Source organism: Calliopsis andreniformis, chromosome 5 (genome assembly GCF_051401765.1).
Source record: "Calliopsis andreniformis isolate RMS-2024a chromosome 5, iyCalAndr_principal, whole genome shotgun sequence".
In the NCBI taxonomy this organism is placed as follows: Eukaryota; Metazoa; Arthropoda; class Insecta; order Hymenoptera; family Andrenidae; genus Calliopsis; species Calliopsis andreniformis.
The window spans coordinates 10,842,976-10,856,442 of NC_135066.1; the positions used below are offsets into that span (position 1 = coordinate 10,842,976).

At 34.5% G+C, this 13,467-nt stretch overlaps 2 protein-coding genes across 3 annotated transcripts in view; one reads left to right on the forward strand and one right to left on the reverse strand.

The window, feature by feature from the left end:
* Nucleotides 1-165: 165 nt before the first annotated feature.
* Nucleotides 166-10,577, reverse strand: Rme-8 (receptor mediated endocytosis 8). Its single transcript, XM_076378172.1, has 18 exons — nucleotides 10,210-10,577; nucleotides 9,332-9,599; nucleotides 8,260-9,105; nucleotides 7,455-7,823; nucleotides 6,861-7,271; nucleotides 6,211-6,776; nucleotides 5,167-6,082; nucleotides 4,727-5,083; nucleotides 4,450-4,641; nucleotides 3,862-4,374; nucleotides 3,210-3,788; nucleotides 2,695-3,124; nucleotides 2,341-2,623; nucleotides 2,050-2,266; nucleotides 1,785-1,970; nucleotides 1,566-1,706; nucleotides 1,250-1,490; nucleotides 166-1,179 (listed from the first exon to the last, which is right to left on the reverse strand). Exons 1-18 carry the CDS (start codon nucleotides 10,275-10,277, stop codon nucleotides 1,064-1,066), a joined length of 6,699 nt encoding a protein of 2,232 aa, XP_076234287.1. The 5' UTR covers nucleotides 10,278-10,577; the 3' UTR covers nucleotides 166-1,063.
* Nucleotides 10,578-10,683: 106 nt separating this feature from the next.
* The window catches only part of LOC143178936 (angiogenic factor with G patch and FHA domains 1), a 34,232-nt gene continuing 31,448 nt past the window's right edge, over nucleotides 10,684-13,467 (forward strand). For both annotated transcript variants that reach the window (XM_076377879.1, XM_076377878.1), the window contains exons 1-7: nucleotides 10,684-10,797; nucleotides 11,348-11,546; nucleotides 11,620-11,862; nucleotides 11,940-12,098; nucleotides 12,292-12,451; nucleotides 12,694-12,854; nucleotides 12,931-13,373. In XM_076377879.1, coding sequence (XP_076233994.1) covers nucleotides 11,364-11,546; nucleotides 11,620-11,862; nucleotides 11,940-12,098; nucleotides 12,292-12,451; nucleotides 12,694-12,854; nucleotides 12,931-13,373 — 1,349 coding nt within the window. In that variant the 5' untranslated portion in view covers nucleotides 10,684-10,797; nucleotides 11,348-11,363. The remainder of the gene's footprint in view (nucleotides 10,798-11,347; nucleotides 11,547-11,619; nucleotides 11,863-11,939; nucleotides 12,099-12,291; nucleotides 12,452-12,693; nucleotides 12,855-12,930; nucleotides 13,374-13,467) is intronic.

The following is a 13,467-nucleotide window of genomic DNA, read 5'->3' on the forward strand; positions in this document are numbered from 1 at the left end:
AAAAATGTGTTTGGTACTGAATCGGGAATGGTATGAAACAGATGAAAAACGGTTTGCTATATCGATTAATGCGATTAGCCCGTGAAAGTATATTATTGAATGAAGTATGCATATGATGGTTTTATGTAATGGTGATGGGAAATTGCAGCAATAAAATTTGAGTAATACACGATACTCTAAATGTTCGAGATTTGGACCAAACAGGTGTTCTGTAGTCGTTTCTACGTATTTAAAACGCGTATGATACATTCTTTAAAAATCTTTCAAAGAGCACTAATCACACTTGGATACAGCAACGATGTTAGACATTGCATACACATTATTCCTCTATTCGCCAGGAATGTGAATCTTCTAAAACATGTTTCGTTTGTAAAGAAAGTAATTTATACGTGTATTTTCTCGTTACATTCTCTTTCACAAGTAGTATGCTATCACAGAGAAAATTGTTGAATGTGTAATAAGTATTTTCATTTTCTTTTATTCTCAATGTTCATTCAACAGGTTTGCAAAACATTCATTCACGTTTTTCAGAGAATACGCGTTTCTCATTCCATATTATTGGTGTAAGAAATGAACGAGCTTTAATCTCTGCACATCGGTAACATAAATTCGTTTGTAGTAAAACATGAAAAGTCGTATCGGAAGATTCGCTAAGTGCAAAATAAAAAAATTCATATAGAAAAGACTTTAGAATCGACGAGGAATTTGTTCTTTTTTCTGAGGGGCGCGAGGGATTTCTTTTCCTAGAAAAATTTGTTTAGTAATAGACTTTCATTGAATACTATCTTTTGCCACACACGCTGACGTCGCTGTAAAGAATGACATTACTTACATAATTATATAATCTGCCTATACATCATAATAAAGAGTATCGTTACATATATCATAATAATCTTAATATAAATGTAAATTCAACAAAAACATTATTCGATTGATAAATTCCTTAGTTTAAGGAGCCGAAAATCACAGGCAATGTAGTCTTTATATCGGTACGATTTACCGATAAGAGTTTCAGGACTGGCATTCTTACTGCCCCTTGTTCTTATGCACGATGCTACCTATATCAGATATTATCGTTCCTGTTAATTAAACTATCTTCTTTGTCAACTGGTGGTGGGCCGGTGGTTAATGTGGTACTTGGACCAGCCGTTAAATAACCAGCAGACACCGGCGTCCCAGCTGTGCATTGCAATTTTCAATTAAATCACTGATATAATCAATATCTTCCATAAAATATTCAAATCCTTACCAGTAAGATAACCAGAGTTAGTAGTATTGGAAATGAACAAATCGTGTCGTTGATCTTTGTATTCTGCCCAGACGCTTGACTTCTCCAGTATAGCATTCACTTTTTCTCCCAATAACAAACTTCTGGTCATAGCTTTTAATGCTTTAACTATTTGAGCTTTGGTTGTTGCAGGATTTTCGATAATATCTAATCGCCCTTCTAGTATGTTCAGTAGATAAGGTACCATTTCAGCGTCGAGTGCCTAAACAGTTAGGTTAAAGTAGTGAGGAGGAACTACTTATGATTACTTAAAAGAAGAAATGAAAAGTGTATTTACCTGTTTTATGAGTCTATCTTCGTTAGTTGAAAATAATCTATTTAACGTTTCACAGGCTATTGCTATCATATCTCGCCTAGATTGCATGGCATGTTTCAATGGACTTATACATTCTGTCTGACAAATCGAAGATATACACACCTGAAACGCGATGTTTAATATAAATACTACAAAAATATATCAACCGATATTAAACTTAAAAACAGTCGACAAACTCACTTCACTTGTTGCTAACTGATGAAGTATTAATATCGCAGTTTTGTACACGGATGGTTGATTATTTTGCATTGCCATTTGTCGACAAAGTCTAGGTATGTGACCTAACGATGGAACTTGATCTGCTAAAGTCGGTTGTGCCTGGAGAAGACACACTAGTGCTTGCGTTGTCAATTCCAACATATCCGGCTGGCCATAAAGACATCATTAAAGCAATGTATTTTACAACAGTGGAAATTATGTAATACGAAATATATTTTACACTTACATCGGTCTTTTCCCTCGACATAAGTGTTAGCGTTGTATCCATGAGTTCACTTAAAAATTCTTTAGGTTTCCTAAGAGCCCATGCTGGACTAGCTATAAATAATCTAAGATACACTCCTCCTACCACAGGTTCGTTTGTTGCGATATCAATATTACTTTGATTAGTGTCGGGTAACTTCAATATTGCATTAGGATTTCTCCTTTGTAATGCGTAATACCTGCAACAAATTTTGCTATCGTATACCAAACTTTTGGGAAAAGTGTGAAAGGTTTTGCAGCAACGTTTACGTACTCATCCTTCAATTCAGTGACAATCCTTGAAACTCTGGCTTTGGCAATATCGTCCCAAATTAGTTCAGGATTCTCATGTTTGGTTTCAAACATATGCACGCATTGTTTAGGAGCGTCTCGAATTGCTTCGCTGAATAGTCTAGGTAGAAATTTGGATAGATCAAGTTTCACTTTCGGTCCAGCTAATTTGTCCGATGACATTTTGCCAAGCAGTTCTGCAGCTGCTTCGCGTATTTGAGTATTACTCGAATTACAGAATAAATCGAGCACGTACACAACAGCTCCTAAATATTTCAATGAATTTCATTTCAAACGAATATGAGATATGTATAACGTAACATTTATATTAATTTACCTTTGTTTAGTGCATCTTTTACGATTTTTGTAGAACTCATTAGAGCATATAAAGTTTCCAGTATTAGAAGCTGGTGTTCTTTTAATGTATTAAAAGATAGTAATAAATATACAATAACATCACTTGCCGCGATATCATCTACGCATTCTTGATTCTTTGTAACATTACTAATTACTTCGAGCGCGCTTTTCTGAATCAACTTAAAGTTATTGCAACTTAAAAGTCCAAATAATAATTTGAAATGTCCTATGCATTGTAATTCTATTCCTGGATTGTTTTTAATCACATTTCTCAAAGCTTCCAAAGACATAACAATGTGTTCCAATTTTTCTTGATCTTTCTTTACCAATGCCAGATTTCCTGCTGAGGTTAAGTATTCCCACGATTCAGATAAAAAGTCCAATAAATTGATCGTAAAACTTTTAGGATTCTGTAAAATATTTCCTTTTTTGAGCAACCTCATCTTTTATTATTAATAAAGTACTAATTTTATAGGGAATAAAAAATTACGTTACCTCTATCGGAAATACAGGCTGCTCGTTGTATACTTTCACAAATATTTCTCCTATAATAAGTTCATTAGCATGAACACTGTATTTGAAATCGCTGAAATCGTGCTCGAAAGTCTCGCTACCATTTAATCTCTCTTGTCGTTTAGCTTCCAAATATTCGTTTAATTCTGCTCTTGTTCCATTATCCCAAATCAAATATGGGTTTGAACAGTTTGAGTTTAGGATCTTCAATATTTCTTCTGGCTTATTCTTTGAAAGCTGACGCGCTAGATAAGGTGTTAACAAGCTTTCTAATGCAGCAACCGTGACAGGATTAACAGGCGTTTCGTCCTCTCCCGACATATAGCCGCCCAACCTAGCACAAGCTCGAACTGCTAACTTAGCCAAATTATTTGCCACTTCTTGACGGTTTTCCTCTTGATTCCTTTCAACCCCACCTTCTTCTAAGGTGTAATCATAATTAAACATAAATAGCAGTAAATGCCACAAAGCACCAGATTGTAACAACTGCATTTGCAGTACACTGTCCGTAGCAAGAGAAGAAATACACTCTGTGGCTACTGAACATAATTTTGTTAAATGCTGTAAATGAAAGGATGTGTAAATCGCTAGAATTAGCAATTTTTTAAACTTACAGCCAGTACCATGCACATACCTTGAAATGTAGTATTCTACAGAGATCTTTAACTAGTTGCGGCAGTTCGATGATTCTGTCTTTACAGCCTCTAAATGACCCAGCAACTGAGAAACATCTAGTGATATGCATGCAGACTTGCACTGCTATGTCAGTGGGTTTACTCGATTTATTCAGAACAGAAACACATCGAGTATAAGCTTCTAACAAAATATCCAATCCTCCTTCTCTACGAAGCTCTTCTGCGTTCAAAGCAGAGCACTGTACAGTATGATATGCAAGTTCGCTAGCGGCAGCTAGTAATGGCGCGGATTTTGAGAACAACTGCTCATCATCTGTTTCTAGTTTGATCGTTTTTATTAACTGCGGGTAGCCGGCATATTTATAAGGTCTAAGATCATCAGAATATCTGTGGAATAAAATACTCTGCGTTTTCAAAATGAGTACTATGTTATCAGGATTCGGACCATCTGTAGACCAACAACTTCGGCTACATAAGAATTCGTATGCTTGATTAACGGCTTCAAATTTATCCTATAAACAGAAAATATTCTTGCAAAATATGAATCTCAAAGTTTTGGCGCTTGAATGATTTTAACATCGACTTACTCTGCCTTCAGGATTTTTATCGGGATGATACATTTGTGCAAGTTTATAATAAGATTTTCTAACTTCAGCTTCATTGTGCTGCTTTCCGTTATTCAACTGCAGGACCTTGTAAGCTTCATCCACTGTCATCAATGGTGGCTTTTTCTCTACTTCTTTCTTCCATGTGTCTAATACATCTTTTAATAATCGTACCTAAATAGTAAATGTAGTTACGTGAAATATTTCCTAAAACTTTATACGTATACATTTTGAGGACATTTGGTTACCATTAACTTACCGGTTCAGGAATAGGCCACTGTGGAAATTTCACAGTATCGCAAAGATGCCGCAGGTAGAATATCTGACAGAACAATTCGTTCTCTAATTGTGGATATCTTATAGCTGGTATGGCGATGTACTGATACCTAGCCATAGTGTGACTTCTTAATTTTGGAGAGAAGTCTGCGATATGTGTGGCTATTTTTTCAATAAGCATTCTTCTCATTTCAGCATTCCAGATAGCTTCCGGTGTGTCATAATCTCCAAGAAATATTTGCGCGAACTTTTCTGCGCCGTGATTTTCTAAATAACTAACCATCGCGTCAGGCAGAAGCTGCCCGAGAATACTTCGCACCATGATATCGGATGATACGTTCTACAAAAATGTTGAAACGTGATGCATAGTGACTGTTCTACATCGTAATTAATAAAAATAGGTATTTTATAGTGTACACTTACATCATCACTTCTAAAAGCTTGTTTCGTATGTGTTAATTGTAAAAATCTTGCAATTGGTAAGACGTTAGAACCAGTATACATTAATATAAAATAGAAGACACCAGTAAGATAAATTTTTGAAACGTCTGCGTTATCTCGCATTATTTCACATAATAAAGTTGCAACCTTTTCAACTAAAACTGGGTCGAAAGTTAATAATAATTGAACAATGTGAGGTAGGCACTGAAGATCCGATAGTAATCGTTTCATGCGTGGTAAAGGTCTGATTACTGCGTCATCAACGTCTCTACTGGGATAATATTCGCACATATTGATTAAAATATTCAAAATTAAGGTTGCTAATTCACTTTCATTTATTACTGGTGTCCCTTTTGCAACTAATGTCCATTTTAATTGGGGAACTTGCGAGATCATTCGCCATCCGTCTAATCCTTGTGCCCAGACTTTTGTCTTGTATGTAATTTGATTCGATTGGTATAATTCCTTTAAGGTTTTTAGATTTGTAGGTCCTTTTCTTTGATCTCCGTCATTGTAATACCATTCTTTCTCCAATGCTTGCTGCTGCTGGGGTCCTGCTTCTATTACGTTAGTTTGCGTTGGTACGACCGCGCGAGAAGTATGCAAATGAGCCAGAGTCAAAAGATCCACTAGTGTGCGTACCCCGTTTTGATCCATTATGTCTTTTACGTTCCTTCTGTGCAATATGAGTTTATTAATAAACATGACTAGCCTATCACGTTCCATTCTATCCGTACAACGTTCCAGCATTCCTACAATATATTTTGTATCCGAAAATGGACCAATATCTTCGTAATATCGTTCATATACTATAGTCATTGCTTGCAAGCAAAGGCACTTCATTTCAACTTTTGTCGTTAATATGAATCTATGGTACAAGTCGTTAAAAAATTCATACCTATGATAAGAATAATAATTTGTTACTCAACATGCGCAGAATAATGTTATAAATGCATTGAAAAAGTGAAAATAATATTGTGATATATATGTAAAACATAATTTAATTACACTTTAAAAAACACGTACGATTTTCTTATTGGACTGTCTGGACTATCTTTCTCCAACAAAAGTCTCAAGTAATAATCGCCAATCTTTACTTCATCTGACAGGCACTGATACTGTACTTCAAATTCTCTGTGATTCCAGGCAATCAGAGTTCCACCTGCCAAATCTTTATCAGAACTGAATGCGCGAATTTCGTTTTCAAGCGCCGTCCTTAATTCCTCCCGTGTTTTATGATTCCAAATTAAATTCGGCAGTGAATGATCCTGATGAAACTTATAGTAAAACAAATTCCAGTTTGCTTCCGATTTAATTCGTTCTCTGCGTTTCCTTAGTACTATTGGACGTTCTTTAATTTTTTCTTTTCGTTCAATGCCAATTCTGGCTCCCCAATGTTGAAGAGCGTGTTCAACGTGTTTTTCAACCACACGCATTTGACGTTCAATCGCAATCCATTGTGGGCTTTTTTTATTCTTCGATGCATGGTCTATTGCTATCTTTAAATTGTCACGGTTATTCAACCTCTCTTTTTCGAGAAACGAATCAGGAACTTTCTCATTAGAGTCTAAGTAATTTAATAAACCAACAGGCTGTACAAACGCACAATGAATACAAACTTAGACATTTTTTATTTTGTAAGTAAATAGAAATAATAAGTTCACTCAATAATTTACCATGATCCTTTTCAATAGACCCATAGCTGTAGGATGTCCTGTAACCCAAAGTCCTACAAGGTGCCTACACAATTGCCTGTGCGTTAGGAGTCTACCATCAGTACCAACAGTAAAAAGACTATTCAGTAGATGTCTTGGTAAGGCTCCTTCAGCCAAGGCAAGTTCTTGCATTTTAGCAGCAACTTCAGGTGCACCTTCTTCGATAATTGCTCTCATTATCAATCCAGCGCCTTTTACAATAGCTAGTGATGGATGTTGAAACAGTTTGAAAAGTGACCTGCCCCTTGCTGCAACCATTTCCAGAAGGTTGTCGAAATGTTTACCATCAGTTGTTTCACTGTATGGTACACATAGGGCAAAAGTTAAAAGATCAAGCATGGCAGACACTACCAGGGCACCTGTACCATGATTCTGAAATATTTAAAAAAACAGTGCATATAAAAAAAAGAATATTTTGTATATAAAGAAAAGGAATTATTAAACATTAATGTTTAGATTATAAGAATGAAAGAAGTATGCGATACTTTAAGAAATTTTAATTATGTCAATATACTTTTTAAAAAAGAAACAAAAACACAAGATTTTAACACTTACAATATGATTAATCCACATATCAAGTAAACTTTCCAGGAATTTATTACTACTGAGAAGACTACTTTTATTTAACTGTTCTTGCCTTAAATCACAATCATCATGCATCGGCTGCATGAGAGCACAGATGCAATCTATAGCGGCTTGTGTTACACCACAATCTTGTCTTTTTAGTGCTTTTACAACTTTGTGTCCAATAGCTTCTCTGAATCCAGGAAGTGTTGTAAATGCAGTAAAACCAATTTTACTAGCAACCAGTCTCCTTAGAGCATGAAATTGTGCTTCTATTTCACCATTTGTTTCTAAATCTTTATTTACCAATGCGTTTAGAGCTCCAAGGATTATTTTATCTTTATTTTCAGTAAACAAACCCTGTAAGTAGTTATTCATCACGAGATATACTTGAAGTTGTACTGTTGTTACAGTCCATTCAAGCGGTTCAACAACCTAGACAAAAAAGAAAATATACCTTCAGTTTACTGTGCAATCTATTTATTTATATAAATAGACCCATTTATTCTAATTTCCATCTAAATACATTGAATTTTGAAAACTTAACATTTATAGTTCAAATAAGTTTGAGCTATTTCATGTAGTTTTTATTAAGTAATAAAATATTAATAATTTGTTATTTTACTGTATTTCGAATCTTTTTTTACGGACCGTGACCGCTTCAATGAACTGTACTAATTGCGTATCTTCAAACTATAATAAATACAAAAATTTCATATTAACTTTAACATAGTATATGCACATACACAAACATACACTTATATGTATATTTTAAACACATTTAAGTTAGTCTTACATCTTGAGTCACTGAATAGTTGAGGCCACTGTAGGGAATGTTTGCATTAAATCTTTCTAGAATTTCACCAAAAGTACGTCCAGTGGGTGGCTGCTGAAGGAACTTCACATGAGATGTTTCAACTTCTTCATCAACAGGTAAATTAAGAGGTCCAAGCCTTTTACCTCTGGCTACAGAATACATCCTGACATGAACATCTCTGTTACCAGATGCTCTAACGCCATCCAATAACGAGGCTAATAAAGAATCCCTGTCTGTTGCAGTATAACTGCGTGTTTGACCATTAAGATATTGTATGGTGAATAATTGTGGATTTTCATTATCGCGAATCAAAGCAAAGATATCTGACAAAGGTCGAAGAGTACAAACATTATACGTCTGAGGATCCCTCTCTAACAAGCATGTGTCAGAAAGACAAAGAGTTCTTCTTTGAGGATCTATATGCCTAGATGAATACTTGTGAACAGTAAATTCTGATACACTTGTTATGTGTTCATCCCCACTAAATTTGCCCAATCTCTGAGCAACAAAGTCATCTAGTTTGATTGGTTCTTTCAATACTTTTATGTTGATTCCTAAATTGTTCATAGCTGATTCCAGCAGCTTTTTCTTAATTTCTTCCATGTGCTGAGAAGCAAAGAGGTGCAAGCGTCCAAATCCACCACATACAATTACAAATCCATTAGGATAATCTTTCATTGTAGCAACTCCTTCAAAATCTTTATAACAGTAACTGGCTAATACCATATTAGTTGCTGGATCTAATTGATCAAGACTGTATGGTGTTACTTCTAATACAACTGGTAATCTTGTATCAGACCAATGATGTTTATAAGCTTGGTACCTCTATAAAAGGAAAAATATTAATTGAAGTAAGGTATATTAAAGCGCTTTATAAAATGAAAACATAATATCAGCTCTATTAATTTGTTTTAAAGGAGCTGTTTAACTTAGTATAGAACACTTTAATCAAACCATTACTGGCCATATGGCTAGGCTGATAACAACTCAGATTAAATATCAATTTTAAATACTTTATTATGAGCAATATACACAGAGATACATAACTCACCAATATTTCTTTAGGTTTCTCAACAAATTGATTCCTATACTTAAGAGCTTCAGTTAATAAATGAGCTCTATATTCTGAACTAAATTTCATATTGTCAACTTTACGTTCTTTGCGCATTGTTATACTAAATTCATGTGATCCTGACTGATTCCTGTTGGTTGGTTGTACACTTATAAAGTCTGAGTATTCCCATTTGTTTGTTACTTCTAATGTAGTGGGATTATATGTTGTTATACCCATGGATCCGATGGAAAAAATACGTTTATACCTATGGTACAAAAATAAGATTAAATACATGCAATATTACTATAAAAAATACTAGTTTCCAATATTCTTTAAAGTAACATACATAATCAGATACATTTTTATGTATTATAGTTGATATTTTTAATTGAAATATAGTAACAATAAGTTAGAATTCTGAAGGAATATACATAGTTTATGACAGAAAATATTAAGGTATAATGTGATATAATACATTTATGATATACTACATTTCTTCTTTATTTTTATTCATAGAATTAAATCTTCACCCTATACTATCAGTCACAAAATATTCTACATTACCAAAACCACATCAATCCTATCAGTACCTAGTATTACAATCTTTTCCTCATAACACATTATGTTACTCGATAGTTATGCCATCCTTATCAGAAATCAGTTCTCTTGAACTGATTAAAAGCGCACAGAAGAATTTACATTTCATAACAATGAATCACTTTACCAGAGGTTGCTATAAATATTTCAGGCAATGCGTAAACACCTCCATTGTTTCTCGCATTATCAACAACTCACGGTTACAAAGAATTGCGTGAACTGGAGAAAATTCTCAGCACAGTGTCCTGCAGAGACTTGAAAGAGGAGCTCGCACTTACTTTCCCTTCCACGAGTGTTTGGTGACCAGAAAGCACGCCACATCCTGGTTATCCTTTATCGGCATCATTGTAACATGTCCCGACAATACGACGCGCGTATTACGTTAAATGATGCTTGAACAAAACACTGGTTGCCGTCTGTAAAAGACAAGTAGCGTAGGAGGAACATCCGCATATGAATTGAAAGAGGAGTCACAGGATAGTCATCTCTGAAACGGAGAGCGCGAGAAATGCTGGATACACTCGGGCCGCGTGTACGCTGTGCATTCACGTTCGTCGTGGTTACGAGTAGTATTTAGGCACTGTTTTAGCACGTTTCACCCGACAAACGTCATTTTCAACGGCTCCGTCGGACTGGGAGCAGCCATGATGCTCGGGGGTGTTAACGAACAGCTGTTTCCAGATGGCAGAAGCGGTCGGAGCAGAAAAAGCTACTTGCATATTGTTGCATATACATACGTATGAAACACGCGCCTTACGTACGCGCTTCTGTTTTCTCGATTCCGTTAATGCATTTTCTAACCGGCAATTTCTTCCACTGGTTCTTCATGAAACAGCGAACACACGTTTTCCAGAGTAACGTGAAAGGTAGAGTCACAGCATTTTAAATACGGAATAAGAATGGGGAAATTGATTCTCTTTCGTCCATGATCGAACTACAGCACGTCGTGAGTTTTGTAACGACGTTTAATTCGTTTATTGTTTGTTATTTCAAGATTGAAAGTGTCAGCGTGAGATAATGCAGTTTAGATGTGAGTTGAAAGAGAATTTATTTCGCTTAATTGATGCCTAGATTTGAGTGTTAAATACTGTATACTATATTATGCAAACAAGTATTGAAGTTCATTTGCATGATCGTTAGTTTATGCTGTTCTTGACTTTGTTTACAAATTTAGAGTGCAATAATTGTGTCGGTACTTTGAACGATTGAGTAAGATGTTGTGTTTAACTGTGAGCAAAGGTTCCGTATTATCATTTTCAGTTGAGGTTATGTAAGAGATGTTTCATGCTTTTGTTTAGGAATCAGTTTATGTGGTGTATGTTTTTGTTCTGTGAAAGATTTAATCAAGATTTGAAAATTAAACAATGTATAAAATCTGTGAAATATGAAATCTTAAATGTTATGCTGTTTTTTCAGCTGAACCTAATAAACAATGATAGAGAATAGTGTATCTAGTGAAAGTGATGAGGGAGAGTTAAAGTCAGATTTCGAAGATGACTTTCAAGAAGAACTATGTGATTTTCCTCATGTGTTGCAATTCATTCAAAGAATGCGTGATCGTATTAAGAAGCAAAATAAAAAAATTGCTAAGTTACGGAATAAACTTCATGAACATGTAAGAATCATATTTCTCATTTTCTTTCTATTATATGTATTCATATTTTCATTTGGATGCACATTTATTGCAGAAAAATCATAAGTTATTACAAAGTAAAACATTGATTGACTATGGAACCCAAACAAATCCTTTGGAGTATGAGAAAGATTCATCTTCTTCTCAAAACTGGAATATCAGTAATGACAAGCCATCAGTCAGCATTGTCGAACAAGTTAAAGAGGCAGCTGAATCAGCTTTATTACAAACTGGCTTTGTTTATGAGGAAACTTCTGGTTTATACTATGATTATAACAGTGGATATTATTACGATGCTGTAAGTATTGTAACATATATTTTTATAATGACATTAAACTATGAACTCTTTATTTATTTGATATAAATGTATTTTAGAAACAAGGTTTATATTATGATGGCAACACTGGCACTTATTACTATTACGACGAAGCTAGTAAAACGTATCAATTTCATAGTCAAGCTCAAGTAACTGCAAGTGAAGGAGCCACTCATCTTCAAAGCAAGAAGGAGCAGAAAGTTAGAAAGGCAAATAAGGTTAAGGTTTAGGCTGTTATCTAAAACTTTTCTAAAGGGGATTTGATCGCATGTGGAAATTTTTTATTGCAGGTTCAAGATGACATAAATGAGTTAATAAATGGCCTTTCAAACATATCAATTGAAAATTACAGGCGCCAAGCTCTAGGTAATTATCCTATGCTTTTAATATGGACACATGTCTCTCTTGTAGGATGAGGGGAAAAAACGCAAATTTCCAAAAAGAGAAGATCAGTTGGAAGATACTGAGCTTGAGGAGGGTGAATGTTCAAGCAACGATAACGAGAGCAATTCTAATGACAGTACTCCAGAATTATGTTCTAGTAGTGACAGTGACCATGAGGAAGATCAAGGTTTATTTTTATTTTTTATATTATTTATTTCAAAGCAAGAGATAGAGCTTGGTGATTTATGAATTAGTATTATGTCAAATGAGTGATAGTAATTACTAGTATAATTATTACATTTACAAAGAAGTATTAGTTTTTATTTGGTGTTACATTAAAATTCTATATTCAAACAATATTAATTTATGATTAAAAGAAATACTTATAGTTCTTAATTTATAATTATAATGATAATATTTTAATTACAGATTTAGCAAAGATATATCCACCATGTATGAGAATTATAGTTAGAGAAACAAATTTGTCGAAATTAAAAGTTGGAAGTTTGTTTCTTGTTGCATACACGGGTGGTTCAATCGGTCGAGAAGGCGATCATTCAGTTGTTATACCAGATATCAACGTTAGTAAAGTAAGTAGTCCCAGATACAAGTGATTACTTAGATACTTTCATTTTAACAAATGTTTCATTTTAATTTATGTTTCAGCATCATGCTCGATTTACATACGACGAAGATAAGAAAATATATCAAGTTATAGATTTAGGCTCAAGAAACGGTACATTTTTGAATGGTAGACGATTGTCTGTAGCTAAACAAGAATCTGACTTTCACGAAGTTTTACATGGCTCAATTATTCAAGTGGGAAGCACGAAACTACTGTGCCATATACATAGCGGAAACGAAACATGTGGTCATTGCGAGCCAGGACTTGTTCAACAAAGTAATAACATGGAAGAAAACAAAGCTTCCAAGAAAGAGCTCCACAAACAAGAATTGAGACGACTGAAGCATAAATTTGGTGTAGAAAAGGATAACGTCGCGAGTGCAAGTCAAGTGGCATTGGGATATCAAGATAGAGCACAAAATAGAAGGCAGTGCGTTGGTTCGTTGAATCATCACGCTAAAACGCAGCAAAGTTCAATGGACATGTAAGTAATTTATTTGTAAATATTTTATAAATTCCTAAGGCTGCACTATTTATTGTTGAAATATAAGAAACAGTATATTTTTTTATATGTATAT

What these genes read in the sequence shown, in the direction of transcription:
- Rme-8 (XM_076378172.1), bottom strand. Translation starts at nt 10,277, where the DNA reads ATGATGCCGATAAAGGATAACCAGGATGTGGCGTGCTTTCTGGTCACC. An exon ending in ATAAAAATCCTGAAGGCAGA is followed by an intron (nt 4,375 to 4,449) that starts GTAAGTCGATGT and finishes TTCTGTTTATAG; the next exon opens with GATAAATTTGAAGCCGTTAA. An exon ending in TAACTCTGGTTATCTTACTG is followed by an intron (nt 1,180 to 1,249) that starts GTAAGGATTTGA and finishes TGCAATGCACAG; the next exon opens with CTGGGACGCCGGTGTCTGCT.